Here is a 27,249-nt window from a genome sequence, read left to right on the forward strand (position 1 = left end):
CCTATATTTATTTATTCTGTTTTGGCATGATGTCTTTTTTATAGAGCGTTTTTATCTTATCATATTGATATGGATATCTATATCCATTTCTTTTTAAGAAAACCTAAGATCTTTTATGTTTGAGTACAATTCATCTAGACATCTAGATTCTAGAGACTTGTGATAAAACAAAGGATAACATTCTTGTGTGTTTCTGCATCACAGGAGGTCTTCTCAAAATATTTCTGAGTTGATATATTAGTTTGCTAGAGCTGTCATAACAAAGTACCACAGACTGGTTGACTTAAGCAAAAAAAAAAATGGTAATAATAAAATGATAGATAAGTAGATAGATACATTACACACACACACACACACACACACACACACACACACACACACACACACATTTTTTTTCCTTAGGGGCCTTGGAGGCTGCAAGTCTGAGATGAAGTGTCAACATCATTGGTATTTTCTAAGGCCTCTCTCCTTCGCTTGTAGATGGCTGTCTTCTCCCTGTGTTTTCACACCATTTTCCCTCTGTGCATGCCCCTATCCAAATTTCCTCTTCTCATAAGGACATTACATAGTAGTTTAGAACTAACCCTTAAAACTTCATTTTAATGTAATTAACTTTTTAAAGACTTTACCTCCAAATATAGTCACATTCTGAGGTACTGAGTCACATTCTAAATTTCAATTTAGACCATAACAGGTAGTAGACTATAAAATGGATACATAGTGTCAGTTGGATATTGAACTTGGTAGAACCAAGTCAATGAAGTAATTATTTGGCGAGTCTAAATTCTCTACTGTGAAGGGAATGAGAGTTATTATTGTTGTATCAGAGGAACAGCATCACAAAGATGCCAGAAGTATACTCAGACTGCCTGAGACAAGGATGGCATAGGAACTCCTTGTGCCTGATTCTTAGGCTGACACAAGATTCCACCCACTGTATTTCCATCTAAACATCACTGGGGTCATGATAAGTATTCAAAGCAAAGTCAATATCCACTTGACCTTTTTATATTTCTAAAATGTTGTGTTGGGTCAGCCATAACAAATGTAAGCTGGCTATTTTGCACAGTTCAGTTTCCTCATAGACTAGATCTACACATATTTGGAAGATAACACCCCACACTGTGTTCAGTTTGATACATAAAGATAAAATATTTATGCCCTTTTTTTTTTGGTTGTTAATCCTCATCCAAGGATATTTTACCATTGATTTTTAGAGAGTGGAAGAGAGAGGGAGAGCAGAGAGACACATCGAATGTGAGAAAGACCTATCGATTGGTTGCCTCTTGCACATATGCTGGCCAGGGCTGGGAAACCTGCAACCAGGGTACGTGCCCTTATCTTGACTGGAATGGAACCTGAGACCCTTCAGTCCTTGGGCAGACACTCTATCCACTGAGCCAAACAGGCTAAGGCAAGACATGCACATTTTAAGAGACTTTATTAAGGTTTATCAAAATCAACCATTAAAGGAAAATCATGAAAAAGTAAAGTTTATTTCTCAATTCAGATGTTGTAATAATGAATAAAGATGCAATTAGCAATGTTAAATAATGTAGAAAATATAAAAATATATGTCTGAAAAATTTTTCCTCTACTTGCATTTACAACCAAAATAGAAACACTGAAATACTTATGCAGAAATTATGCATTATTATATTAAAGGGATGCACATTTTCCCTTTTTGTTATTAGAGTACTATATACTTCATGATTATTCAGCAAATATTAATTGATCAGATTTTAACTTATAGTGTAATCTATATATATAAAAGCCTAAGCGACCAAACAACCAGTCAACCAGTTGCTGTGACATGCACTGACCACCAGGGAGCAGACACTCAATGCAGGAGCTGCTCCATGGTGGTCAGTGTGCTCCCACAATGGGAGCGCCACTCAGCGAGCTTACCAAGCAGAGGCAGCGGCAGGTGCAGCAGGGCCAGGATGAGCGGGAGCGGCATGGCATCCAGCCTTGGCTCAGGCTCCTCCCCGGCTGCCTGCCACTTCGCACACTACTACATCCCTCGGGGGATGTCGGACTGCCAGTTTCAGCTTGGTAGTCCGACATCCCCCAAGGGGTCCCAGATTGTGAGAGGTTGCAGGCCAGGCTGAGGGACCCCACTGGTGCATGAATCAGTGCACCAGGCCTCTAGTTTATTTTATATTAGTCTTATTTCTTTGAGGCTTTTAGGCATCAGATCTATATTAACCTTCATGGCTACTATTTGCAATTATTAAACACTGCCATCTCTCACTTAAATATTTCTTAATTTTATGTCCTTATTTAGTCTGGTATTGAATATGATCGTGTTTATACGTTCTCCTTAGCCATTGGTAATATGGATTAGAGGTCAGGTGGCTCAGTTGGTTGGAGCATTGTTCCATATACCCAAAAGGTTGTGCGTTCAATCCCTGGTCTAGGTGTATACAGGAGGCAACCAATTGGTTTTTATCACATTGATGTGTGTGTGTCTCTCTCCCTTCCTCTCTCTCTAAAATCAGTAAAATCATATCCTCAGGTGAGGATTAAAATAAATAAATAAAAATTAAAAATTACACTCTATAATTTATGTGTAATCTATGGATGCTCACTAGAATTACCTCAAACTTTATCGGAGACAGAAGCATGATAACCACCCTGATGAAGATGTGGAAAGGTAAATAAATTAAATTAAGGTATTGGTTACTTTTGTTTTATTTCTGACTCTGTCATGAATGAATCAGACCACAGCAGGAAGTTTATGATAATTTTACTGTCCCAGTTGTGTGTGTTTTTTTAAATTGAGGATTGTTGGGAAGATTAGAAAGATCTACTATTTGTAATATGCTAAGATTTACTCACACAGCGTTAACGTATTCACCCAGGGTTGTGATTATCCTAGTGATCACCCTATTGGATTGGAGCTTTACTAAGGAGTCAACACATTTTGGAAATTAAAATGACCTTTATATTACTTAAGGCTTAATAAGATTAAAACAGCAAGCCTGATGGTCAGTTTGGGGGTGATTGTTGACATTAACTGAATAGTCATTTAGTCTCAATACCTAGGATAACAGGATTTTAAAAGCCTATGGAAGCTTAATAGAAAAGAGAAATTATAGAAAGAGATTCTCAAACCTCTAGAAATTCCAAGTGTTTGATTGAAAAATCAGTAGCAGTTTGTTCAAACTTTCACTAAAGGGATTAGATTTGAAAGAACATCTAACAGGACTTGCTTTAGTGGTGATTAAAAAAAAAAAAGAAAAGGACATAATATTCTAGTCTTACTTTCTCATTAAATTATTTTCTTTCTAATTTGAGTAAAATATACTGTGTATATCTGAAATCCTTTTCCCAGCTCCTCTCCCATCCTTTTTTGCCATCTATTTGCCACTGTAGGTTTAAAGGATGAGAAGGCAAGGGAGTAGAGGGATGGCATTAAGGGTGGCGATGTTGGACGTCTATTCCTGTTCTTTTCTTCTCCTGGAACCAACATCTAAATTCTTATTTTTTAAATAATCATAAAATGAAGCTTGAACTTTAACAAATTGTAGGAAAATAAAGAACAGAATGTTAGCAACCCAGCAATAGACATTCAACACTGTATTTGTCTCACTTATTTAGAAGGCAGTCTTCTCAAATGTTGCCTGGGAATCATGCATGCATTCATTCATTCATTTAACAAATGGTCATCCAGCATTTACTATGTGCCACATGCTTTGCTTGATGCTTGCCATTCATTTTGAAATAGATATATGTTTTTGAAACACTCTGGCATTGTGTGGAATGTGGCTGGCAGAAGGGCAAGAGGGTGAGCAAAGAGACCAGACTTAGACTGCTATTGCCTATTGCAGTCTAAGCAAGATGTGATGGTGGCTTGGTCTGGGTGGATGGTGATACACTATTGCAATGCGGGGAAGCTGGGAACACTGAGATGGAGGTGGGCAAATCACGAGTTCTGTTCTGAGCACATTAAGTGTGAATTGCCTGAGAGATATGCAAATGGATGCATCAGAATGGCAATCAACATGTACCATCTGGAGCTCAAGAGAGAGGCCTGAGTACAGTAGATATCCATTCCTATTGGTTTGCTTAATTAATTATTGTTGTAAGGAAGACACGGGCTCAGTATTTCAGTTGCCCAGAAAGGTAATCATAGACTCACTAACCTAATACTTTTAAACTTCCATAGCTGTCAATCTGATAGCCATCTCCTTCATCCTTGATTCATTCAGAGACCAGATAGATTTTTACTAACATTTGAGTGAAATTATTTTCTCATTTTGATATCTTCTGGACTATTGATTTCACAGATATGTCTAACATTTCCACCTATATGCTATAGAAATTCAGTCCCTATATGTACTGAATTCCAAATGTGCACCTAGCCAAACCACATGCTAGGTGCACATCTTTGGCTATTGTTAACATTCTAAGAGACTGGAGCTTAAAAAGAAAACAACCAAACAATGAGAAAAAACTTCCATACATAAAATGGATTATTGCTTCCCTGTTTCTTTATTGCCATGTCTTAAATATTTATCACTGTGGGCTGAGAAACAGAATATCCTACAATAAGTTTGCCTCTGGGCAAGGTTTTTTATTCAGGCAATAAAATACAGTTTACTCAAAGTCCTTGTCATTCTGGAACAATGTTAGGAAATAGATAGAATAAATAAGGCATAAAACCTCTCCTCTTATGTTCAACAGAAAACATATAACTCAAGTGTGTAACTAACAAAACAAGCCTTTCCATGTTTTCATTGCCTGTGATCTTTTTTTTTAATTAATTACACAAACAAGATTATATGACATGCTCATTGTAAAATTAAAATGCCTAAGCAAAGATTTTTTAAAGAAATGAATTCATTATCATGCCCTCCACTCCTTGCTACCTGTTTTGCAGAGGTAACTAGCGTTAACAGTTCAGTGCGGTTTTCCTTCATCCTTTTTTTCTACTTATACAGGGTGTCCCCCCAAAAAATGTATACACGCTTTAACAGCTGATGGCTCAATTTTGAAAATGAAATGTATTTTAATAAACACTGCCTTTATAATTATTCAAAATGTGTGTGTACATTTTGGGGGAACACCCATATGTATCTTTGCTTTTTTTCACTTGACAATGTATCTTAGACATTGAGCAATGTCATTTTTTTAAAATGTGGCACAATATTTCAGAGAGAGAGAGAGAGAGAGAGAGAGAGAGAGAGAGAGAGAGAGAGAGAGAGAGAGAGATTTATGTTAAAGAATTGGCTCACATGATTATGAAGGCTGACAAGTCCCAACATCTGTAGTCAGCAACCTCAAAGCCAGCAGAGCCAAATAGTAGTTCCAGTGCGAAAGCTGGCAGGCTCAAGACCTAGGAAGAGCTGATGTTTCATTTTGAGTCCAAAGGCAGAAGAAAACTGACATCCCAGCTGGAAGGCAGGCAGGAGAAATTCCCTTACTCAGACTTTGTTCTCTTCAGGCCTTCAATTGATTGGACGCGGTCCAGCCACATTGGGAGGGCAGTCGGCTTTATCCAGTTTACTTATTCAGTGTTCACCTCATTGAGAAACACCCTCACAGACACACCCAGAATAGTGTTTGACCAAATATCTGGGCAATCAAGTTGACACATAAAATTAACCATTGTATATACTGAGTCAGAATTCTGGGTAGGAACTAGCAGTCTTTTCTGACACTTCCCAGGTGATTCTGATGTACACCAGAATGAGTGGGCTTTCTGACTACTCAGATCTGTGCTTGGAGTCATGGGAAATGCCTTTTGAGAACCCACAATCTGGTTGGATGGGTCATTGATCCTGGTAAATAATAGTTACCTCATTTGCCAGCTACTTTAGAGAGAGTGCATTATCATCAGGAACTGAGGAGAGGTGTGGATTCTGTTTCTTCACTGTCCTGGAGCTTTATAAATATCAGCTTGAGAACCTACAGGTGCCTTCTCTGAAGGACTCTCTTGTTTATTGATTTCAGATCCTCAATCTTCCGTAAACACGGACCTGTATCGTGGAGCTGAGCAGGTGAGCAGGGCCTTCTCTGCCCTTGTTGATCAAATCACCTTGCCCAACTGGAAGTGAAAAGGAGTCCAGTCTCAAAGGCCCCTTGGGGTGATGAAGAAACGTATTTTCAAAATCTGTACTGAAAGAATTAAGCCTCTACCCTCTCTCTCAATAGTCTGGTGTGAAGCATGAAGAAAGTTTTATTTTTTCCATCTCCTTACTCATGTGTCTTAGTTCTTAAGGGTAAAACCTTTGGGAGTGAGGGGTGGTTGAGGGAAATGGAAAGAAGAGGCTGAATCCAATCCGGATGTGCTGAGTTTCCAGTAGAGGGCCATTCTTACTTTAAAATCGTTGGAAGTAATATTCAAGTCTGTGATCTAAATGAAGTTGTGTAACTATCTTCTTTAACAACATTTAAATTACTGAATTGATGAGCTAATTTTCTATCTGGTTGCTCTTGCTGGAGAATAAGCTCACACCAAAAAACCCTAAATACACACACATATAATTGAGTGCACTGAGAACTGGTGAAATCTGAATGAACTGGTTTGTACCAATTTCCTGGCTGTATTATTATGCTATAGTTATGCAAGATGTTGTCATTGAGGGGAACTGGATGCACTGTATATAGGATATCTCTGTATTATTTCTGACAACTGTATATAAATCAACAATGATCTCAAATTTATTTTTAAAACATGACTGTTTCTCTGTAAGACCCCATTCCAATAAGGTTGGCCAAAGTACCTGTGTGCCTCCTTTCTCTGTATGTATAATGAGGATGTAGATGCTTAATTTAATGATGTCCAAAGTAATAGCTAACACTTTTTACTATTAGAGCACTTTGTTTCTAAGTACCTTGTAGGCACTAACTCATTTAATCATCACAACAAACCTAGCAAGTGGATATTTTATAAGAAAACTGAGGCACAAAGAGGGTCAGCAACTTGTCCAAAGTTATTTGGTCAGTATATAAATAAGTTGAGATTCAAACCCAGTTCCTAAGCTTATACTCTAACCCACTGCTCTGTACTTTCTCTCAATAAAAATTGTTATGATTTCATTGTTTTACCAATTATCTTAATGAATAGTCCATGTTACGTTTAGAGAGACTTGAACTTTTATTTATGTGATCTATAATTTCTAGTACTGTTTCCAGAATGAAGCAATGTCCAATTGGATAGGATTAGGACTAAGTTATCCCTGTTCAATGTCATCCTAATATTTTTAAATTTGCTTTTCAGCTTATCACAAATTTTTTTATTTTTAGTTTTGTTGCTCAATGTATCGCCTCCTTCTTCCTTCATCCAAGCTTGTTCCTTACACGTTTTGTAAGCATGCCAGTCAGCAAGCTACAGCCAAGGGCACATCTTACCTGCTGCTGATTTTGTACACACTATGATCTAAGAGTGGTTAGGACTTTTTCTTTTTAAATAATGAAAAAAAAAATCATGAAGAATAATTATTTTGTGACACTTGAAAATGATATGGATTCCAATTTCAGGGTCCATAAACAAAAGTTTCATTGGAACACAGGCATGCTCATTTATTTAGGTCTTGTTTGCAGTCACTTTCATTCTACAAAGGCAGAATTGATGAGTTGCAACAGAGACTGGATGGCCCTCAAAGCATAGAATATTTACTTTCTGACCCTCTAAGAAAACTTGGGCAGCAGGTGTTGTGTAGACCACGGCGAGATAGGAGTGAGGGGCAGGTATTATAACCATCATGAGAGTGGCATCTTTTTAACAATTTATAAGAGGTAATGAGTTTGTGTGATGTTTTTAAAGAATATGATTAAAGACATTAGAAAAAGTGGCATGAAAGCAAAGCCATGCACACATGTAGAAATGGCAGCCGAAGCGTGGCAGCCTCTGATGTGCTTGTTCTAAACAAGAGAAGCTGGGGCTGGGTCCCTCCCTTACCCACCCCCAGACCTGCTTCCCCCATTGAAGGGCTTGGCTAAACCTCAGATGCTGCTGAGTCTTCTAATAATAACCCTTTAGATAAGAGTTTTAGCTTAGGGAGGGCCCTAAACCTTCCTTAAAATATTTACTGAGGTTTCCTTTGGACCTGGAGAAAGCAAGTAAATCGCTGACATAGCTGAAATTCAAACGGGTTCTCAGTCATCGGTTATCATAGAATGATTGGAAAAATAGAATAATTATATGATATAAAAAGAGCAATGTGTCTGGAACTCAAATAAGCTTGCTAATTGGACTTCTCTGTTATGAACCTCATTCAGGCCTGCTTATTTTAAGGGGGAAAAAATGCTAACTGGTAATTTTCTTATAAAGCTGTTCATTTTACTTTTAGCTTGCTTTTCAACACAAAGTCTAATCAATTATAAAGTTTTCATAGTTAATCAGACCGAAAATATGCTTATTTGGAAATAACAAACTTAATGCTCATTTTATTTGTGATTTGATTATCATTAATGATAACATTAAATATTGAAATAAAGAGACTTCAATAATATTGCCTGGGGTCCAGAGCTTTTATTAATTTTGTTTTCATTAGAAGAATTCTTTATTCACCAGGTGTTTTTTTTGTTTTGTTTTTTGTTTTTTGCATCATTCAGTTAAAATATTCAAAAATATTCTTTCAAAGAAGATTCGGGTACCACAGGTCATCAATAACTGCTAATTAACATGCCTGTGCATAAGCAATCCAGTGGTTAATGGCTTGGAAGTCATGCAACATATTCAAGTTAAATGTATGGCACTCTAGTTTATTAACAATGTCATGCATCCCAAAACAAATGGTCAAAATGAACACAAAGAATCTGAGTATCCCCGATCCCCTACTCATCCTTGAAAGCTCTTTTAAGTCTTTCAGACTGTGGGATGATCTGGCAGAAAGGTCATCATTTGAAGGAACATGCTAGCAGCCTAAACGAATGAAACTAAGTACTCTGATTGTGGCTTAATATTTATCTCTGGACATTCCCACCATTTCAAGTGAATACATGATCAATAGTCAAGAAAAAAATATATATATTTTTAAAATTACAAGACTTGAGTTAGCTCTGAAGTTAGATTTATTTTCTCTTCATTTCAAGGCCGCTGCTTGCTTTTCCAATTAATTTAGACCCTCTCCTGCGTATGTACAGGCTTAGCAAATCTTCAATCTCTTTCTTCTTCAGGGAACGGATTCTTGGCTGCTGAGAATGTGCACCTGAAAGTAGAGAAAAGGAACGAATCATTAAGTCACCAAATTTTTTCAGGTTAATTAAATATCAATATATTCGTTTTAAAAGAAAGTTTGCTGTTTCTGCCACTCTACTATCAAAATTCTGTATAAATGTACTCCAGAGGTGTATATGTAAATATGTGTTTATGCAGTTTTGTGTCCTATGCAGTTCAGTTATATAAATTAAATTATAATAAATACATTTGCTTATTAATATGTATTAAGATATGTTTCTGATTTAAAAAATAAAAATGATCATTATATAATTTTTGGTATAAAAATATGAGGAAAAAACTTTAAGCCACCCTTAGCATCATCTTCCAGAAATAACGATAGTTTTATGCATACACACTTTATACCATACTTTAGTTTACCATTACCCTATTATGGGTCATTTAGACTACTTTCAAATTTCCTGTTGCTATAAATAACACTGCAGTGAAGAGCCTCATACTGCATCCTTGGTTACATCTCTGAATGTCTCCTTAGAATAGATTTCTAGATGGGTAATTTCTGAATATGTTACTTGGGAAATTTCTTGGAGTAAAATAGAAAATCAAGCATTTGTAATTTAATTATTTATATATCTGAAGCATTGTTTTCTCTTCTGTTTTGTGTTTGAAAACTAAGCAGTATCACCCAGCCAGTGTGGCTCAGTTGGTTGAACATTGTCCCATGCACAAGGAAGTTGCCTGTTTGATTCCCCATCAAGGCACATGCCCCATGAAACTAATCCATGAGTTAACCACTGTTCTGTTATTTTCTATCTGAGAGTTAGCATGAGCCTACTCTTTTCCTAAATTAATTAATATCTTTATCTTTCTCCATCTCCCTTCCCCCTTCTTTTCTACCCTCCTCCTCTCCATCTATGTCTTTATATAATTCATCATAATTTAGTGGTTAAGCCTTGATACACCATCCTCACACCTTCCAGATATTTCAGCATTCAATTATTAGCTCTTATCTTTCCAGACTAAATACCAATGATCTTTTGAGTTTTTTTCTCAAATGATGTCTCTAGCCCTCAGAGTTTTTGGAATTCTCATTTCATTTCTGGACTTCCTCTGTTCCTGCTTATCATTGTTACAAACAACCACGGTGTCCAGGTCATTCATCACCCTGGTGGATAAGCTGTCCTTGGGGTAAAGTTCTTCAAGATTCTTTCCAGAATGAAATACATGCCTTTTGTACATTTCCTTCTGTAGACGCACAGAACATTAGAACTGAGAGCCTGTAGAGACTTTATGGATCATCTAATTCTTTCTATACCCCTCTTTTTCAGATGAAGAAACTGAAGGCTAAATAAATTAATTAACTTGCCCAATTACATAGCTATTTGATATCTATTGTTTATACTTGTTGGCCCAATATTAACAAATGTAACATATTAACATACCCAAATATATAGGAGTTTTGTTTTTAACAAAGCATGATTTAAAGTATCTCTTAACTGTATTTAAACTATTTTATTCCAAAACATCAAAGTAATAAGAACCTTTTGCATATTATGCAGGAACTTATTGTAGTTCTTGACTTCTGTTCTGATCATTTCCCTGATTCTCTGATTTCCCTGAGAACAATAGAGACTAACACCTCTTCACCCTCATCCCCATCCTGACCTGGTAGCAAAAGAAAAAATTAGTGCGGAATTTGTACAGGTACATCCAGGGCCAGTTGAGCCACTAGAGATTTAATCAAGCCTCTTGAGATGAAATCTCAATGTTCCTGCCAAGACTTAACTTTTAGATATAGTGTCTTCTTGACCGAAGACACTCTTTCATTATAATTGTACAAAGCAAGTGGAAGATCTGTTTCCTGATCTTCAAACAATTGCTTATGTCAGATGTTAAAACAACTTCAATAAAGTGAAAAGTTCACTCTTGTTACTTGCGTAGGTAGCAACTCAGTTAAAGTTTGCAGACCAGCTGGGTCAATAGCAACTCTGTATCAAGAAGGAAGTGGCTTCCAAAGCTGAAGTTAATGGAGGATGGAAATGCCATGTTGAAGTATGCTTAAAAAAATAGTCTTAGACTATTCAGGTGGATGAGGAGAATATACAGTCCCTACTGAGACTGATGTCTTTGCAACCTCTGTTCAAAATATTTTTAAATATTAATAACAAACATTTAGACACTCATTTTGTGTTTCTACTTTAAAGCTAAGCTGCTGAAAAAATATTTCCTCTAAAAAATAAAATTAGTTTAAGTTACAATAACACCTGCTAAAATAATAAATTTATCTATAAATAATATCAGTGAATTATCTGGCTTTATGGATCAGCAAATCATGAGGATTTTTAGTTACTAAGGTGAAAACAAACTAGATATATAAAGGCTCTACAATATCTGGGGAAAGTATTCATCTGAAACTCTTATGGTTGATTGCTATTTTAAGAAATTATGGAAATACATAAGAAATTCTCACAATAAAATGTATGCATGCAAAATTTAGTTATGCCTTAATGTTCTACTTGTGTATAAACCTAATTTTTATAATTAAATAACTTAATTATTAAAGTATATAATTCTAATTTACTAATTCACTGTCACTCAAACCACCCTTGCTGCAAGCATTGGAAGCTCATTAGTTGAAACATCGCCAAGAAAGGAGCAAAAGCAATATGTATAAGGCTAAGAAGGTATCTCTCAACTTACTCCAGACTGATTCCCCCTCATCCTAATTCTCTAAAAGACATTTCTTCTAGTACCTTCAGAGAAGACTGTATTTTAATATAATATTTACTGACATGAAAACCTCTAAATTTGTAGGAAGTTCCAAATTATTAAATATTAATCATTCAGCTTGCTGGAAGTTAATTACTTGAGATTTGTTTAAAAAGCCATGAGGAGTGACTTTGTAAGCCAGCCATTTTTTCTACCTTTTACTTCATCAACTAAGTACATCTCAAGGAGTCCTTCCAATTACATGAAAGCAATGTGTTTTCTGTTTGTTTTATTTAAAAGTGGCAACACTTATGTGTTTGTGAACATTCCCCAGGTTTATATTCAAATCTTCCCAAGACCATAGCAAGTAAACACAGGTTATGACTCAATATTCATGCTAATGGAAAAAAAATGTTAATTTGGGGGCATCCTTTTATAATTTTATGTTGCATTTTGGGACTCTTCTTTTTCCCTTACTCGTATTTCTGACTTTTCCTTGATGTATAAGGATGAGGACAATATTCTAATATAAATAGCTACTATGAAATACAGGAGGAAGTACTATCTATCTTCTTATCACGTGTGTGCTTGTAGGGTTCACTCCTGAGAGGAGTACATGTGGCAATCGATCAGTCTAAAGCCACTTCCCTCTTCCTCACAATTTAGCACATCCATCCTGGATTGACCCTTTCCAGACCCGAGACCCAGGGTTAACCACCTTGTTTCCTCCCTGAGTGCGGTGGATGCACTGCAGAGATCTCCTCTTCCTCTCCAGCCAATTGCCTCCTTCCTAAGCCATGGTTCCTGGAGAGGACACAGTCCACATAGATGTCCCAGAAGAGTTGGGCCAGATCCCAAAACAGTGCCCCATGCTTCAAGTTCTCAGATGACTTCAGGTAGATCATAAAGTCCCAGAAACCTGACACAGTGTTGGAAATCCGAGGCTTCCGCATTTCCAGGAGGAGCACTGAGGAAGATTCCCAGCACTGGGGATCGGCTTGGTTAAGAGCCAGCAGGTCTGTCTGGCTTTGACCGAATAAAGGAGACACACAGCACAGTCCCACAATGAGCAGGGAGCAGGTGAGGCTCAAGGGACGGTAGACCCCTCCTCTGTTTCCAGGATCAGCCATGGCCCTGAAAATGCACATGATGGAAATATCTCACGTGAGTCCCTGCTTGTGCTCCACTCAGTAAAGAAAACAATTATGCCTTTAAGAACCTTGATGACAGCAAAGGAGACACACCATTGTCCCTAGGAAGTCTTACCATTTTTCCCATATCACAAGACTGTTCTATCTAAAATGATTCATTGTTCAGCTGGGTAGTGTAAAACCAAGATATGTAGACTAAGAAGTAAATATGTACTCCTAAGATGTACACTCATCCTTTAAGATGAATGAGTGAACACATTTTTTCTAGTAAAGGACTATAATTTAAAAGATCTTAAGTGAAATTTTAAAATCTTGTTGCATGGCTTTCATTCTTCTACAAAATCATAATTCAGCTTAGCTATCCTAATCAAGGACTCCTGTGCAATTAAGAATTTTAATATATCTCACCCTTGGATGCTTTCCTGTTTAGGTAATTTCAATTTTTAAAAAATTCATAAGAATTGTAAAGTGTTATAAATAAAAATAAACAGGAGATAGTGTGTCAAAAAGTATGTGAACCAAGGGACATGTATTTAACCCATTAGACTCGATAGACATTTTACCAACACCTAAAATATTCTCCAATTCTGATATAACTTTCATAAAATGATGTTTCCTCATTTCTCCTTTCTTGCTATAAATCTCAAGAATTTTAACAAAAATAATTTGCCTCTTATTAAATTTTGCTAGCTATCAAAACCTGTTGCAATAAAATCAAGGCATCCATATACCAATTTGAAATTATGTTCCACTTCAGACACGTGCAATGAGAAATGATACCCTTAAAATAATAATAACCTAATTTTTTTCCCAGACAGAAAGGATATCTGACTCTTCACAGACTATACAAAATGTATCCCATTTTGCACAGGAGGGGGGGGGGGTCACTTTCAGCTTTACCTTATAGTTCCTAACGTTTTAGATGTTAGTATCATGAAGGCAAGCAGGGCACAGCTCGTGGAAATACATCTATATCGAAACATTTAATGATAACACCATAATAGGGAATCTTTTCTTCCTGCACAGCAGCAGATCGTATTGAGACACCCTTAAATCGATATTTCATAAACCGTCTTTGAACAAGTATGTTCCTGTTTTGAAGAGGTGTGTTAGATACAAGATTATTCAAAAATGTTCACCCTGTATTTCAGATCATTTACACAAGATCTCTACCTGAACAAAATCACATTCCATTTGTCCTCTTCTGAACTAAACTATCAAAGCGGAGGGGCGCCAAAGTTGCGTTTTCTTAGAGGACTGGTCCAAGATGCCAATGCCAAGTTTAAGACAGAGGGCGAGGCGCTGTCCAGCGTGCTGAAGTTGGCGCTCTCCGCGTCTCCCTGGTCTCCCTGTGAGCAGAGCCCTCCTCCAGCTTGGAAGTTCCTCAACCCCGGGGTCCTCCGTGCGCCACACTAAGAGTCCCGCGCTGAGCCCGGTGCGTCTCGCCCCGCACCTGGTCCCACAGCCTCACCCTCCTCGAAGCAGAGCTGCCAGGGACCCTCTGTGTGTCCTTTGTGCCCCACTAGCCTCCCTACTCCACGCCTTTCCTCCCAGGGGACAGAAGGGCGCCCCTCCGCACTTACCTGCCCAGCCCCGTCTGGATTCACGCGAGCGAGTGGAGAGAAGATGCTCAGGCTGCTCCCAAGCGAGTGCAGGTCCCCAGTGGCGGCGTCCTGGCGGCTACGGTGCCTCTTCTTAAGCAGTGGGAGTGCTGCGCGCCTCTCCAAGTCTACGTCAAAGCGCCGGGAAACTGCCGCCACCCCTCGCCCCCAAGTCTGTCTCCCACATCCTCTCCTCCCCCCCCCTTCCCTCCCTCGAAGATCTCACTTCAGGAAATGAGCAGACTTAGCCACACACACACACACACACACACACACACACACACACACTCACTCACTGACCGTGACCCACACCCACTCTCCACTCAGCGGAACTGAGCCTTTGTGAGGTTGGTTTGGCTTTTCCGACCGCTGCAGGTAGGAGCTGGAAAGTTGAAAGTCCAAGCAGGTCTAGGAGTGAGAGGAAGTCCCCAGATCCCCACTCCCCAGGTGTGCCTTGTTTGGGAATCAAGAGCGGAGAGAGAAGACCCCGGACTCCTAAAGTCGGGGAAGGCACGTGGGCGCCCTCCCCTCGGTCAGTAAGGGCTGCAAGGACATTCCTTGGTGTGAATGTCTCCTAGTAAAACACCGCTGGGGCCAGGATGGGGTAGGGGCGTGGAGCTGCTGGAAGCTCCTGGCTGGGTTCAGGAAATCCCTTTATCTCCAGCCCAGCCTGCTACTGGAGTAGCTGGAGTCAGCCCACCGCTCCAGGTTCACAGCGGGGTCCCTGTTTTCCAAGAAGAGGAACCGGCTGGGATTGCCTTTGATTCTGGACTCACAGCTAGTTAATATCCCAGCCCGGGCTAGAGTCCTTCTGGCTTCCGCTGACCATGAGCGTCCACCCTAACTGGAATATTCCTAGCCCAGAGACCGGAGGCAAAAGACCTCCTACCTTTGCAAGTGTTTCCAGATTTTGTCCCCCACGTCAAATCCCTCTAAGCATCCTGAAAACCACTTGTAGTATCCATTTAATTGAAGGCTTTTATGCCAGCTCAACAGTATCCATGGTTACCTTCCAGAGGGGGCACAGGGAGGAACCAGACTTGTAACCAGGTTTACGGAAGACACGGAGACCCGTTCCTACTGAAGTGACAGGAAGAGACTATTCCTAAGGGGTTCTCCTGTTCTGAAACTGGGTGAAGTGTACTTCCATTTCTCAATCTGTGATCTGAGCATACCAATGCCTGCTTTAAACTACATCCTAAGGATATGGGAAAAGATCCTAGGTGAGGTCTCGGATTTGCTTCCTGAACTTCAAGGAGCCCTCAGCCTCTTGGAGAAGGTCATTAGAGAAACACAGTGTGTGTGCACAGGGACAGAGTGTGACATGAGAGAACCCCAAGAAAGGGAGAGTGAAAGGAGGGGACAGTGAAGGTATCTTGGAAGAGATGACTGGCAAATCTCTTGAAGAAGGAGTTACACAGGTGTCCTGAGGCCAAAAGTGAGGGAATGGTCTCCTCCAGACAGAGAAGTCAGCATGAGCAAAGGCATGGAGGGAGCATTCAAAAGAAAGGAATGTAGAGAGAGAAGGGAGAACAGAGGTAGGGATGTGGGAATTTAATTCTGATTTGGGACATGTCGATAGTTGCATTATTCCCCTTGAAAACATCAGTATGAAATATGCAGTGCTGACTTTATTTTTAAGTGCCTATGTGCCAAGCACTATTCTAGATATTGTGTATATAGAAGGAGTAAGACAAAGTGCCTGTGCTCAGGGAACTTACATTCCACTGGGGGTGGAGAAATAAAATTTATATTTTACATTTTAAGTTATATAAAAGTATACTGATTCGTGTTTCTAGTTTCTATGTTGAACAGTGAGTGTACAGCTATGCATCAAAAGCAAACACATTACTAGCTAATTGTGTAAGTAAATAGTGACATGCATGAATCAATAATGAGATTCTATCTATTATTCTGAAACCCAAGGAAAAATGTCTAATAAGAAAGAGCAGATGATCATCAACAAAAGGTAAAGCAGGATTAGAAAAGGATGATGGAGAACAGTTATTTTATATGGAATACTGAGAAGCCTTTCCTGATGAGGAGATATTTGAGGAAAGACCTACTGAAGTGAAAGAGTGAGTCTCATATACATGTGAAAAAAAAATGTTCCAGGTGGGGACTGAGGGAAGCATGGAACAAGCATTTTTGTGAGAAGAGTGTTTTCTGGGTATAACAGTAGGAAATGAGGTCAGAAAGGTGGTCTAAAATCCATCCTGGCTCCTCGAGAACAGACTGGAGGGGAGCAAGGGCAGAGGCAGGGAGTTCAGTTAGGAGCTGGTGCAACAATCCAGATGATATATGATGGTAAATTAGATAAAGGTGTTAGCAGAGGAGTCAATGAAAGTGATCAGATTCTGAATATATTTTGATGGTAGAAAGAGCGGGATTTATTGATGGACTGGACATACAGTTCAAGACAAAGGGAAACTGAAGATGACTCTAAGTTTGGGAGGCTAAGCAACTGAAAGTTTGGAATTATCATCAGCCAAGAGAGGAAAAAATGTTTTGAGTAATAGTTTAGGGAAAAGGGAATCAATAATTTTGCTTTCAAGATGTTAAGTTTGAGATGGCTGATATCCACATGGAGATGCTGCATAGGCAGGGAAAAGGTGGGAACTAAAGATAAGCACTTGGGAAATAGTGCACAGGAATGAAGTCTAGACTTGGGGGTTGGATTTACCTCTAGTCAATAGTTCAAACCCTCAAGGAACATATGGAAAGTGGCCTGAGGATAGACACTGAGAAGTGCCAACCTTTGCATGATCAAGAAATAGAGTTAAAAGGAATCAGGAGAGCTTGGTGCCTTGGAAGCCAATGAGCTAGAGATACTTTAAAAAAGGGCAAGATATCAACCACATCACACAGATTCAGAAAAGGGGTCAAGAAAATGAAGATAAAAAATGTCCATGAGGTCTAAAAAATAGGAGGTCACTGAGTTGCTAATAATTAATTCAATTTCAACTGAGTGTTGGGGGGAGAAGTGGTGAACAAAAGCAGAAATGGGAAGTGAGGGAAGGTAGACAGCCCTGTAAAACTCTATGGAATTTAGAACAGGAGGTTAGTGGTTGGGTCTCTGTCATGTTTACAGGCTGAGGGAAAGAAATCCTTAGAGAGGGAGTTGAAAATCAGGAGAGAATGGTGACTAACAATCTCAGAGGAAACAAGAAGTAATAGGGGCAAGAGAATGAGGAGGAGCCAACGTTTAACAGAAATGGGGATAGTTTTCTCTCTGAACATGAGGAAGGCACGCTGTCTCTGGATATGAATATGTCTGTAGGTAGTATGTTGGGTCAGGAAGCAGGAATTGAAAGAGATGGTGACCAATGGTCTCAGTTTTCTTAAGGAAGTAAGACCCATAGTCATCCACAAAAAGTGAATGAGGGAAGGTGTTAAGTAAGAAATTTAAGGATAGAGAACATATTTTGGAATAATCATTGAAGAGAAGAAGAGAGAGAAAAGAGAAAAATAAGAGAGACTAAAGAAAGTACCAAAAGACCAAAGTTTGAGACCATAAATTGATAACAAACCATTTGCAAGCTTGTGTGGTTTTTATGAGGCAGAATAGCATAATGATGGAGACTGCTATGCTCTGGATCCAAACTGCCTAGGTTTGCGCCATGACTCCCTCACCTGTCGTATTTCATTGATTCTTAGATGCACTTTATTTTTACATTTAACACTATTGAAATCAGGATGTATCTATCAACTGATGGCACCTTGCAATTAGAATTGCAGCATTTTCTTTTGCTTTGTTAAAATAAAAGAATGTCTACAATTAATGGTGTTTTTGACTTGATGTAATGCTTTGGACAAGTTACTCAACCTCTGTAAAACAGTTTTCTTGCCTGTAAAATGGGCAAAAATCTCCCTAATGGCTAGTGAAGATAAAGTAAGATAACATACATGGAAAACAATTAGAATGGTGCTGCTTGTTAGGAAGTACTTGATAAATGCTTGTTATTATTTTTTTCTCCTGGAGTGCTTATCTGACTAAATGTAAGAGAAAAGAAAGATCATTATTACATTGATTCAGCATTAGAGCTTTGTTGGGTAAACACTGATGAAGAAGAAGGATGCAAAGGAATCAAGGGTAAATGCAGATCAGAAAAGGAGAGGAGTCTAGGGTAGAGAGATGTTAGACTGGGAAGAAATGGGAGGAAACTGGAGGTCTCGTTAAAAGGAAAAAAACAGGTATAAGAGGAGTAAAGAAGGTTACTTTATGATCACTGACTTGCATATTTTTTTCTCTTTTGGGGAATATTTTAAGAATAGGATGCTTCTTTAACATTTAGGATCAGATAGCATTCTTATATGTTCAACAGCATATAAAATGTTTCATTCAAATGATTTGGTGGTGGCTTTATTTTTATCTAAATGTGCTATTTCACTCATCTCTCTTCACTATATAGTTTATCTTTACCTTCCTTACTTGCTCCCCAATACCAACTGGGAGGGAGTATATGGCAGCTTCAACTTAGAGAATACTTTTACCAAGAATCAGCTTATCACATCATTCTGACTTATTAAAAAAAAATTAGAACACCAATGGGTTCATTTAAAAGTACATGATACTAAATAACTGGTTTTGACTGGCATTTGTCATCCAAGGAGTTGTTTCAGTTTTATGCGGTTGCAGTCTAGAGAGAAAGAATGACTAGTTGAGAAGTAAATTGCAATTAGCTGAATGTGCCCCATGGATAGCTTTTCTGATTTTTGCCACTTGAAGCAATTCTCAAAGACATTAAAAAGGACTTCCGATTAATTTTAATGAAATTCTAAAGCAGTTATATAGATAGTTTGCATCTTCAGTGGTGCATTAACTTGCAAATGGTTGGGACAACCTTTAAGAACAGGGTGCTTCTTTAACATTTAGGATCAGATAGTAAAAATAATTACTTTCTCTCATTCTATTATGCTTTCTCATCATTTGAAGATGGCAATAAACAAGGACAATTTCCTGGAATGCCCACTGGGGTAAGTGGATGAGTCAGTAAGTGTGAGTAAATTCATAAGGACAAGTTGCAATGAAGTAGTCAGATGATATTGGACATTGATTCTAATTCTAGAATGTGTGAGAAAGGAAAGTTACTTGGGGATACAGGAATAGTTCATTCATATTTTTCCTGCTTGTACAAATGCAGATACTGTAGCTGTAATCATAGATATAATGGTGGTTTCTTTCTAGGGCACTTCTCAGGATACACCTAACCTTGGCCCATTTTTTCCAGTAGGTTGAAAAGCCCCTATGAAGTTTTATGGCTTTGTCAAGAGTTGAGTTTATCTCTTGCAATAACCCCAACATTTCAAGAGTGACCATTATAAGTATCAGGTTTCAGAATTGTCTCGTGCTTTTGGGCTACTCATTTTCAAAGGAAACTACATTACAGTAATATGTTTTCAATTTGGTCTACATACCAAGCAACAATGACCAAGGTCCTAGTAAATTTCTTTTTCTAAGGCTTCAATTATGATGGAGTAGCACAAAACAGCATAGCCTCTCTATACCAACAGATATAAAAAGAGAGGAGGAATTCACAGTTCAGAAAATCAGGGGTCCAGGGACACCTATTGACTTTTGCCAAGAAGAAACATCTGTGAAAGGACAAGTAAGGACATAGACTGACATATTATTGAAGGCACAAAATAACTTACAATGTAAGTAGAGCTCCTGGGAAGATAAATTTTTCCTTGACTTATGTGTGTCTAAGGGAGTTAGCTCTGCTCTTCTCTAGATTCCTACACAATTTTGTTCATACTTTCATTATGCACTTACTATATTCTAATTGCTATACATGCTTCTCTGTCTCTCCTCTAAACTGCCACCCCAACCACATTCAGCTCCTTCAGAGTGGGAATCATGTCCGATTACTCTCAGCTTTAGAGCCCAACACACATATAATAAGTTCTTAACCATTGTTGGTTGGACTTACGTATGAGAATAGTCTCATTTTGAACCTGGGTTGGAGTAGTGATTGCATTAATCAACTTTGCACTAATAAAATTTCTTTTGCATTGTATGGACAAAGAAATTAAAATATAGGTCTGCCAAGTAAGAATTTTAAAAATTGATTTTAGAGAGAGAGGAAGGAAGAGAGAGAGAGAGAGAGAGAGAGAGAGAGAGAGAGAGAGAGACATAAATTTGTTGTTTCACTCATTTATGCATTCATTGTCCTTTCACAGATGTTTCTTCTTGGCAAAAGTCAATAGGTGTCCCTGGACCCCTGATTTTCTGAACTGTGAATTCCTCCTCTCTTTTTATATCTGTTGATATAGAGAGGCTATGCTGTTTTGTGCTACTCCATCATAATTGAAGCCTTAGAAAAAGAAATTTACTAGGACCTTGGTCATTGTTGCCTTGGTATGTAGACCAAATTGTTTCTTGTATGTGCTCTGACTGGGGATGGAACCAACAACCTTGGGGTATTGGGATGACACTCTAACCAACTGAGCTATCCAGCTAGGGTCTAGATTTTCTTTTGTTCACCAGTGGCCAAACTTCTTATTACACTTTTGCTGAATGTAGACATTAGTTTTATGTGAGTATGAGCACATCATCTGAAATGGAGTTTTGGATTGAAAGATTATAATCTAAAAGTAGATGCTAAGTATGAATGTTTACAATTATTTTTCCCTAAGGGGAAAAACACTTCCCATTCAATAGCAAGATTCTAATTTTTAGTCATTGGAAAATAAGGAACATTCTAAAATTAGTTGGAGACCATTTTTGTAAATTATATATTAGTTAGGAATGCATTAAGCTACAAGTAACAGGAAACCTGACCATAGTAGCTTAAATAAAAAGGGGGTTATTTTTCTTACCTAATAAGAAGTCCGGAGACACGTGACTGCTGATATTAGTTCAGTGGCACAATAATATTAGGCCCTATGTTTTTATGAATCCTTTAGCCTTACCTTAGACTCACAGGGTAGCCGCCACCCCTCCAGACATCACATTTACATTCAAAGCTGGAAGTAGATAGAAAGATTGTTCCAGCTCAGCCATATCTGTTACTTTTTAATGAAGAAAGTAAAGGTATTTCTATAATGCTCATCAGTGGACTTAGGTGTAAATTCATGGGCTACAAGTAGGTCACGTGGTCATTTATAGATGCGAATAAGTCTGGGGAAAAGAGCTGCAGTGGGAGACAGTAAAGCACTTTGTCCATGGAATTGGAAATGGGTTTCAGGGAAACAATTAGAGAAGTCAGCCCCACAAGGCAATGTGAGCTGATGGAAAAACTATGCATTGAATAAATTAAACTTTAACCCTAAATTGGGATAACTACTTTGCAGTTTGTCTTTTTTAATTTCTTAGGTCTCAATGTCTTTATCTTAACAATGGATGTTTTATTATTATTTACCAAACAGAAGATACAACTTAAGGATACATCTGAAAATCCCTTGTTTCTAAGACTTAGAGAAAGTCATTGTCTCTCCTATGCACCAATGTTCTCTGTAAACTAAATGGGTTCAATTAGATCACCTAAAAAATAATTTCTGCTTTACAGTGTATTATTCTATGATTGTGGCAATAATCCATTAACTAAATAATGGATTATTTAATTCTAGAAATCCTGGAGCTTAGAAAATTATTGAAATCAAGAATTAGAAGCAGTACAATCACTATAGAAAGGAATTAAACATTGGTATACCTCATGAGTAAGCAATTATACTCCTCAATACAAACACCAAAGAAATCCTTGCATTTGTATACTAATAAATACAAAGAATGTTTACAGAGACACTATTTACATAGCAAGTATTCAGAAACAACTCAAATGCACAGAGTAGGAAATAAATAAATACATGGCAGTATGTTCATACAATAGACTATTTCACAGCAGTTAAAATGAATGGAATACAGTTGAAACATCATGGATGGTTTCATAAATATAGGATTGAGAAGGAAAATACAAAAGTCCCAAAATATTATATACAAAATGTCAATATCATTTTCATAAAATTTAAACAACTGAAACCAAACCATGCATTTACTAGGAATATGTAAAAAAAAAATAACTATGTATGTTTCCAAGTGGCAGTGAAATTATTATAAGAATCAACATAGTAATTACGTTAGAAGGGAGGATTCCAGTGGACAGCATGGAGAAGTTTCATATAAACAATGTTAGTTACTGTCAATGTTCTCATTACCACATTGAATAGAAGGTTTATAAATACTATAGGATTTTAAATAAATAAGTAAATAAGTAAATAAATATATACATGCATACAAAAGGCCAATGGGCTAATAATAGTATCAAGAACCATGGATTATGATTAATTCCATTCTGTTTACTTAAACTTCAAGTGAAAAAAATTAAAAGTTCAACAGCATAGAGAATATAGTCAATAATATTATAATAACTATGCATGGTGCCAGGTGGGTACGAGAAATATCAGGGAGAATACTTTGTAACGCATATGATTGTCTAATCACTATGCTGTATACTTGAAACCAATACAAAATAATACTGAAAGTAAACTGTAAGTTAAAAAGTTAAAAGTCCATATATCATCTATGGAAGGTCTTTAAAATAAAGACCTTAAGCTAATGTTCTTCATTCCTCATGTAAAACAAATGATACAAAAATTCGTTTACCAAAAATAGTAGAATTTCTTGGTTACTTAGGGTGTCTTCTATTGGAGCACCTGGTCATTTAACTAGTGCTAATAAAATAAGAAAGCAAATCAGAAATACATCACACTCTGCCCTGAACCCCAGTCCCTCTTGGGATGACAGTCACTTTCTATTCTCTTTGACCATCTCTGTCCTAACTTCTGGAGTAAGGTCAGAACAGTGAGATGTGAGGGTCCATCCATAGCATCTTCCTGAGCAGAAAGGAGATTGTTGAGATGACTGAATACTTGCTATTTCAGAGCATGTCCTCTGCGGGATGCAATGAGAGATCATTCATATATTGTTTAAACCACAGATGAATCCATAAGCTAATGGGAACACAGCAGATGAAGACAGCCAAACCTCTTCTTTGTGTGGCATTGAGAATGTAATTTTGAGATGCAAGAACAATTACCAACTTTCTTTGGTTTGAGACATATACCCAAACCAAAGCAATTTATTTGTTCAACACACACACACACACACACACACACACACACACACACACATTCACACACTGTTGTGGGCATGGGGGGGGCATATATATATGCATTCTTTGCTCTTATAGAATTTACAATTTACTGAACAAGACCAACAATAAGCAGTCTTTGCTCTTATGGAATTTATATTCTACTGAGGAACACCGACAATATTTAAGTAAATAAATCATTTAAAAGAGCAAAAGTGAAATGAAGAAAATAAATATCATGCAATATAATAGAGACTGAGAAGAAAAACATTGCTTTAGAGCACAAATGACTTCAGTCCTCTTTTTAAGACCTTCAAACACTGCAAGCTTTGAGATTCCATCAGTGCTCATTCAAACAAGCTCGAGGCCCCTTATGCTTATGAGGCTGACTTGCATCAACTGATTCAAGTGTCATTAGGTACACACATCTGAAACTGCTGAAACCTGACAAGATACGTGGAGAGCATAAGCCTCTTCACCATTCAGCCACTCTGCAATCAGACTCCTTTTAAACCCTTCCCCCACCTCTTCCTTGGAAACCTTCAGAAAGCTAGGTGACTCACCCCCACCTGTAATGACCAGCTACTCTTGAAGAAGAGTAAATTTCTTTTTACAGGCTCCATACTTCTGACCTATCTGAGCTTATATCTTAAGGGAATTTAAATGTATACATAATTTATATAAGCACAGATTTGGAAGAGCATGTTACATATTCAAATATATATGTTTGTATGTATATGTATATGTATATGTATATGTATATGTATATGTATATGTATATGTATATGTATATGTATATGTATATCCATCCCATCTTGGGATACCATATTCAGATGAAGTTTCACACCTAGAAAACTTCTTGGGGGCACCCATTCATACAAGGCTTTGAATTAATAATCATGCAGAAAACTTCTAGACTCTAAGTTGTGACATCAGCCAATGCATTGATTAAATCTTAGTGAGACATTTACAAATTGCTATATATAAGCTTGTAAGTTTTTTTCTACTGGTAAACCTGATCTAGAGTGGCTGTCAGAAAGCTGACCACCTCTGCTCTTTGACATGACATCTGCTGATCGCCAACCTGGTTTGTCATCCCTGGCAGTGAAAGAAATTGTATTTTGGAATATAATTTCTTGAGGTTTCAGTTTAACACTTCTTTCTCACTAGGCAACAGGAATAAGTGGGAGACTTGTACAGGAGATCTTTCACACAAACATTGTAGAGATCTCCTTCAACATCAGAAGCACTTGTGTTAAACATTTCATCAAATACCTGGCTATTTTTGAAACACTTTGGTGAGCTGCTGGTTGTGAAGACTGTTAAACCTCTTCTTTACCTTCCCAAGTTGTAAATGTTTCAGACAGAAAACCATAGAATTAGGGGGAAATAAAGACAACAAACATAATAAAGTTAAAACCATGCTCATCTGCTAATAGACCCAACCCCTGTCTTTCTCACCATTTGTGAGAAGTCATATTTACAATTATGACCCACCTCATTTCTAAATCACCATGGTTTAGCCATAGTCTGTCCAGAACCATGATCCCAGTAGCTTTCTGACACCACACTGCTCCCTGTCTCTAAAATGGTCCCTAATAACACATCCTATAGAACAGCCTCTCTCACATTGAACAGGATGCTGGAGGCATTCTCAGGCCCTCATAGATTGGGGGAGGGGAGTAGTATGAGGGGTTGGATTATGCAGTTAGAGATGCTTCCAGGGTTTACTTTTCCCATGGTGGGAAAAAATATCTTGTTTTAAAATCAAGATGTCAACATTATTTTCAGTTGTCAATCACGTACAAGGAGTTTAGTTTCAGTCATCGACCATTGTTTAGGCAAGGAATTCAAAATTTATCTTTCACGCTAATAAAAGTAAATATACACAAAGCTTTTTAACCCAACTAATTGCAAAACTATGTAGCTAACTGTCAAGATATTGCAGGAAAGTCAACCAAATAGGGAAGTGATCTATAAAATATTTGTAATAGTCCACTAATATCAGTGATATATGATTTGTGGATATATTAATTGCTTGCTCTTCTGGGTAACTGACTGGGAATTGTACAGACTTGGATAGTCAGAGGACTGCTTCTAGAGACATTCATCTGTAGTTCATTCACCTGTAAAAACCCAGATGTTTTTTATTTCATATGAACAGTTACCTACTCCATGTATATCCTGAGAACAAAGCAAAAATAGACTGGATTGACTACATTTTCCTCCTCTCATCTGAGTGCTTGGTCTCGTAAGAATTTGAGGACAGACCTTCTAAGAGTTTTTTAACTTTAATAAAGAGAATTATATTTCTTTATTTTGAACCAATGAAATATGGCTCTGGGCCACGAAAGGGGAGGTTAACAACTTTCTGAGAACTCAAGGAACTTCAAAGCCATTTTGAAATACAGAGTCACCTGTAACCATGACTTTCTACTTAGATTGGCTCCTTTCATTTCTATGTTCAACTCATATTTCTTAAAATGCCTTAAGCCTCTTCTTTGTGTGGCATTGAGAATGTAATTTTGAGACTCAAGAACAATTGCCAACTTTCTTGTGTTCCACCTTATACCAATTGTCTACACCGATGCTGTAGTGGTCCAGGAATAACATTTTTCTGTGGAGAGTTATCATGATGTTATTAATAAACAACTACTCTGCTGATAAATCCGTATTTGGTTTCTAATAAGTATGGGAGTGTCGTCCTCATCTCTTGTTCCTGGAATGCCAAATGTTTGTAATTTCAGTTTCGGACTAAAGTGCATTTATGGTTATAGTAATGGAAGTACAAGGTTTTTTAAAAATATATTTTGTTCTTTTACTATAGGGAGATATTGTGAAAAGTTCCGATGTGAACAACCCAGTTTCTCTAAAAACAATTTCAGATATCCTAGTGAAGGGCCTGGGTTTTTGGTAATTAAGATGTATGTTGCGCTTTATGGTAAGCCATTATTGATTCCATATCATTTGGAATCATGGCTACAGCAAGAAGATCAGACTCACCCTTTCATACTAAGTTCTGTTCTTGGGACAAACAGAATTTAGGTCTGATGTCATTAATCTCTTAGGACATAGTCCCGATTTCATGAAGGTAATCTTTTTCCATTGCATTCATTCCATATTTTTTCTAAATATCTTCAGCCCTTTCTCTCCCCACTCACATCCTTTTTTCCCCCTGATAATTCCTTAAGAAATTGTCTCTAACTTTATGTCTTAAATTATTACATCTATAAATGGTTCTCAAGTAAATATTTCCATCTTAACTTCTATAAAGAGTTGTATATTTTCATTTCAATAGCCTGCTGGACATTTTCAGCTAGATTTCCTTCAAGCCCCTCAAATCCAACAGATCCAAAATGGAATGCATCTCGCCCAGAGAATTTTGTTGATCTCCTTCCTATACCCCTAAAACAGGAAGTAGTATTTTCCTCTGCTGATCTTCCATAGTAGTTTACCTGTATTTTTTAACCTAGTATGACACTTTCATCACAAATGGTCATGTTTTCTCCATTGCTCAGCCCCTCAATGAAACTCTAAATATCCTTCCTGCAGAGCAGCATCTGGGC

The 27,249-nt window shown here is 37.7% G+C and overlaps 2 protein-coding genes across 2 annotated transcripts in view; one reads left to right on the plus strand and one right to left on the minus strand.

The window, feature by feature from the left end:
* DYTN (dystrotelin) overlaps nucleotides 1–6,156 on the plus strand; it is a 44,349-nt gene extending 38,193 nt beyond the window's left edge. The window contains exon 12 of the mRNA XM_008145291.3: nucleotides 5,959–6,156. Within this exon, the coding sequence (XP_008143513.2) occupies nucleotides 5,959–6,062 (104 nt within the window). The 3' untranslated portion in view covers nucleotides 6,063–6,156. The remainder of the gene's footprint in view (nucleotides 1–5,958) is intronic.
* Nucleotides 6,157–9,024: 2,868 nt separating this feature from the next.
* Nucleotides 9,025–12,969, minus strand: FAM237A (family with sequence similarity 237 member A). Its single transcript, XM_008145239.3, has 2 exons — nucleotides 12,558–12,969; nucleotides 9,025–9,161 (listed from the first exon to the last, which is right to left on the minus strand). Exons 1-2 carry the CDS (start codon nucleotides 12,967–12,969, stop codon nucleotides 9,025–9,027), a joined length of 549 nt encoding a protein of 182 aa, XP_008143461.2.
* Nucleotides 12,970–27,249: the final 14,280 nt, after the last annotated feature.

Source organism: Eptesicus fuscus, chromosome 11 (assembly GCF_027574615.1).
Source record: "Eptesicus fuscus isolate TK198812 chromosome 11, DD_ASM_mEF_20220401, whole genome shotgun sequence".
In the NCBI taxonomy this organism is placed as follows: domain Eukaryota; kingdom Metazoa; phylum Chordata; class Mammalia; order Chiroptera; family Vespertilionidae; genus Eptesicus; species Eptesicus fuscus.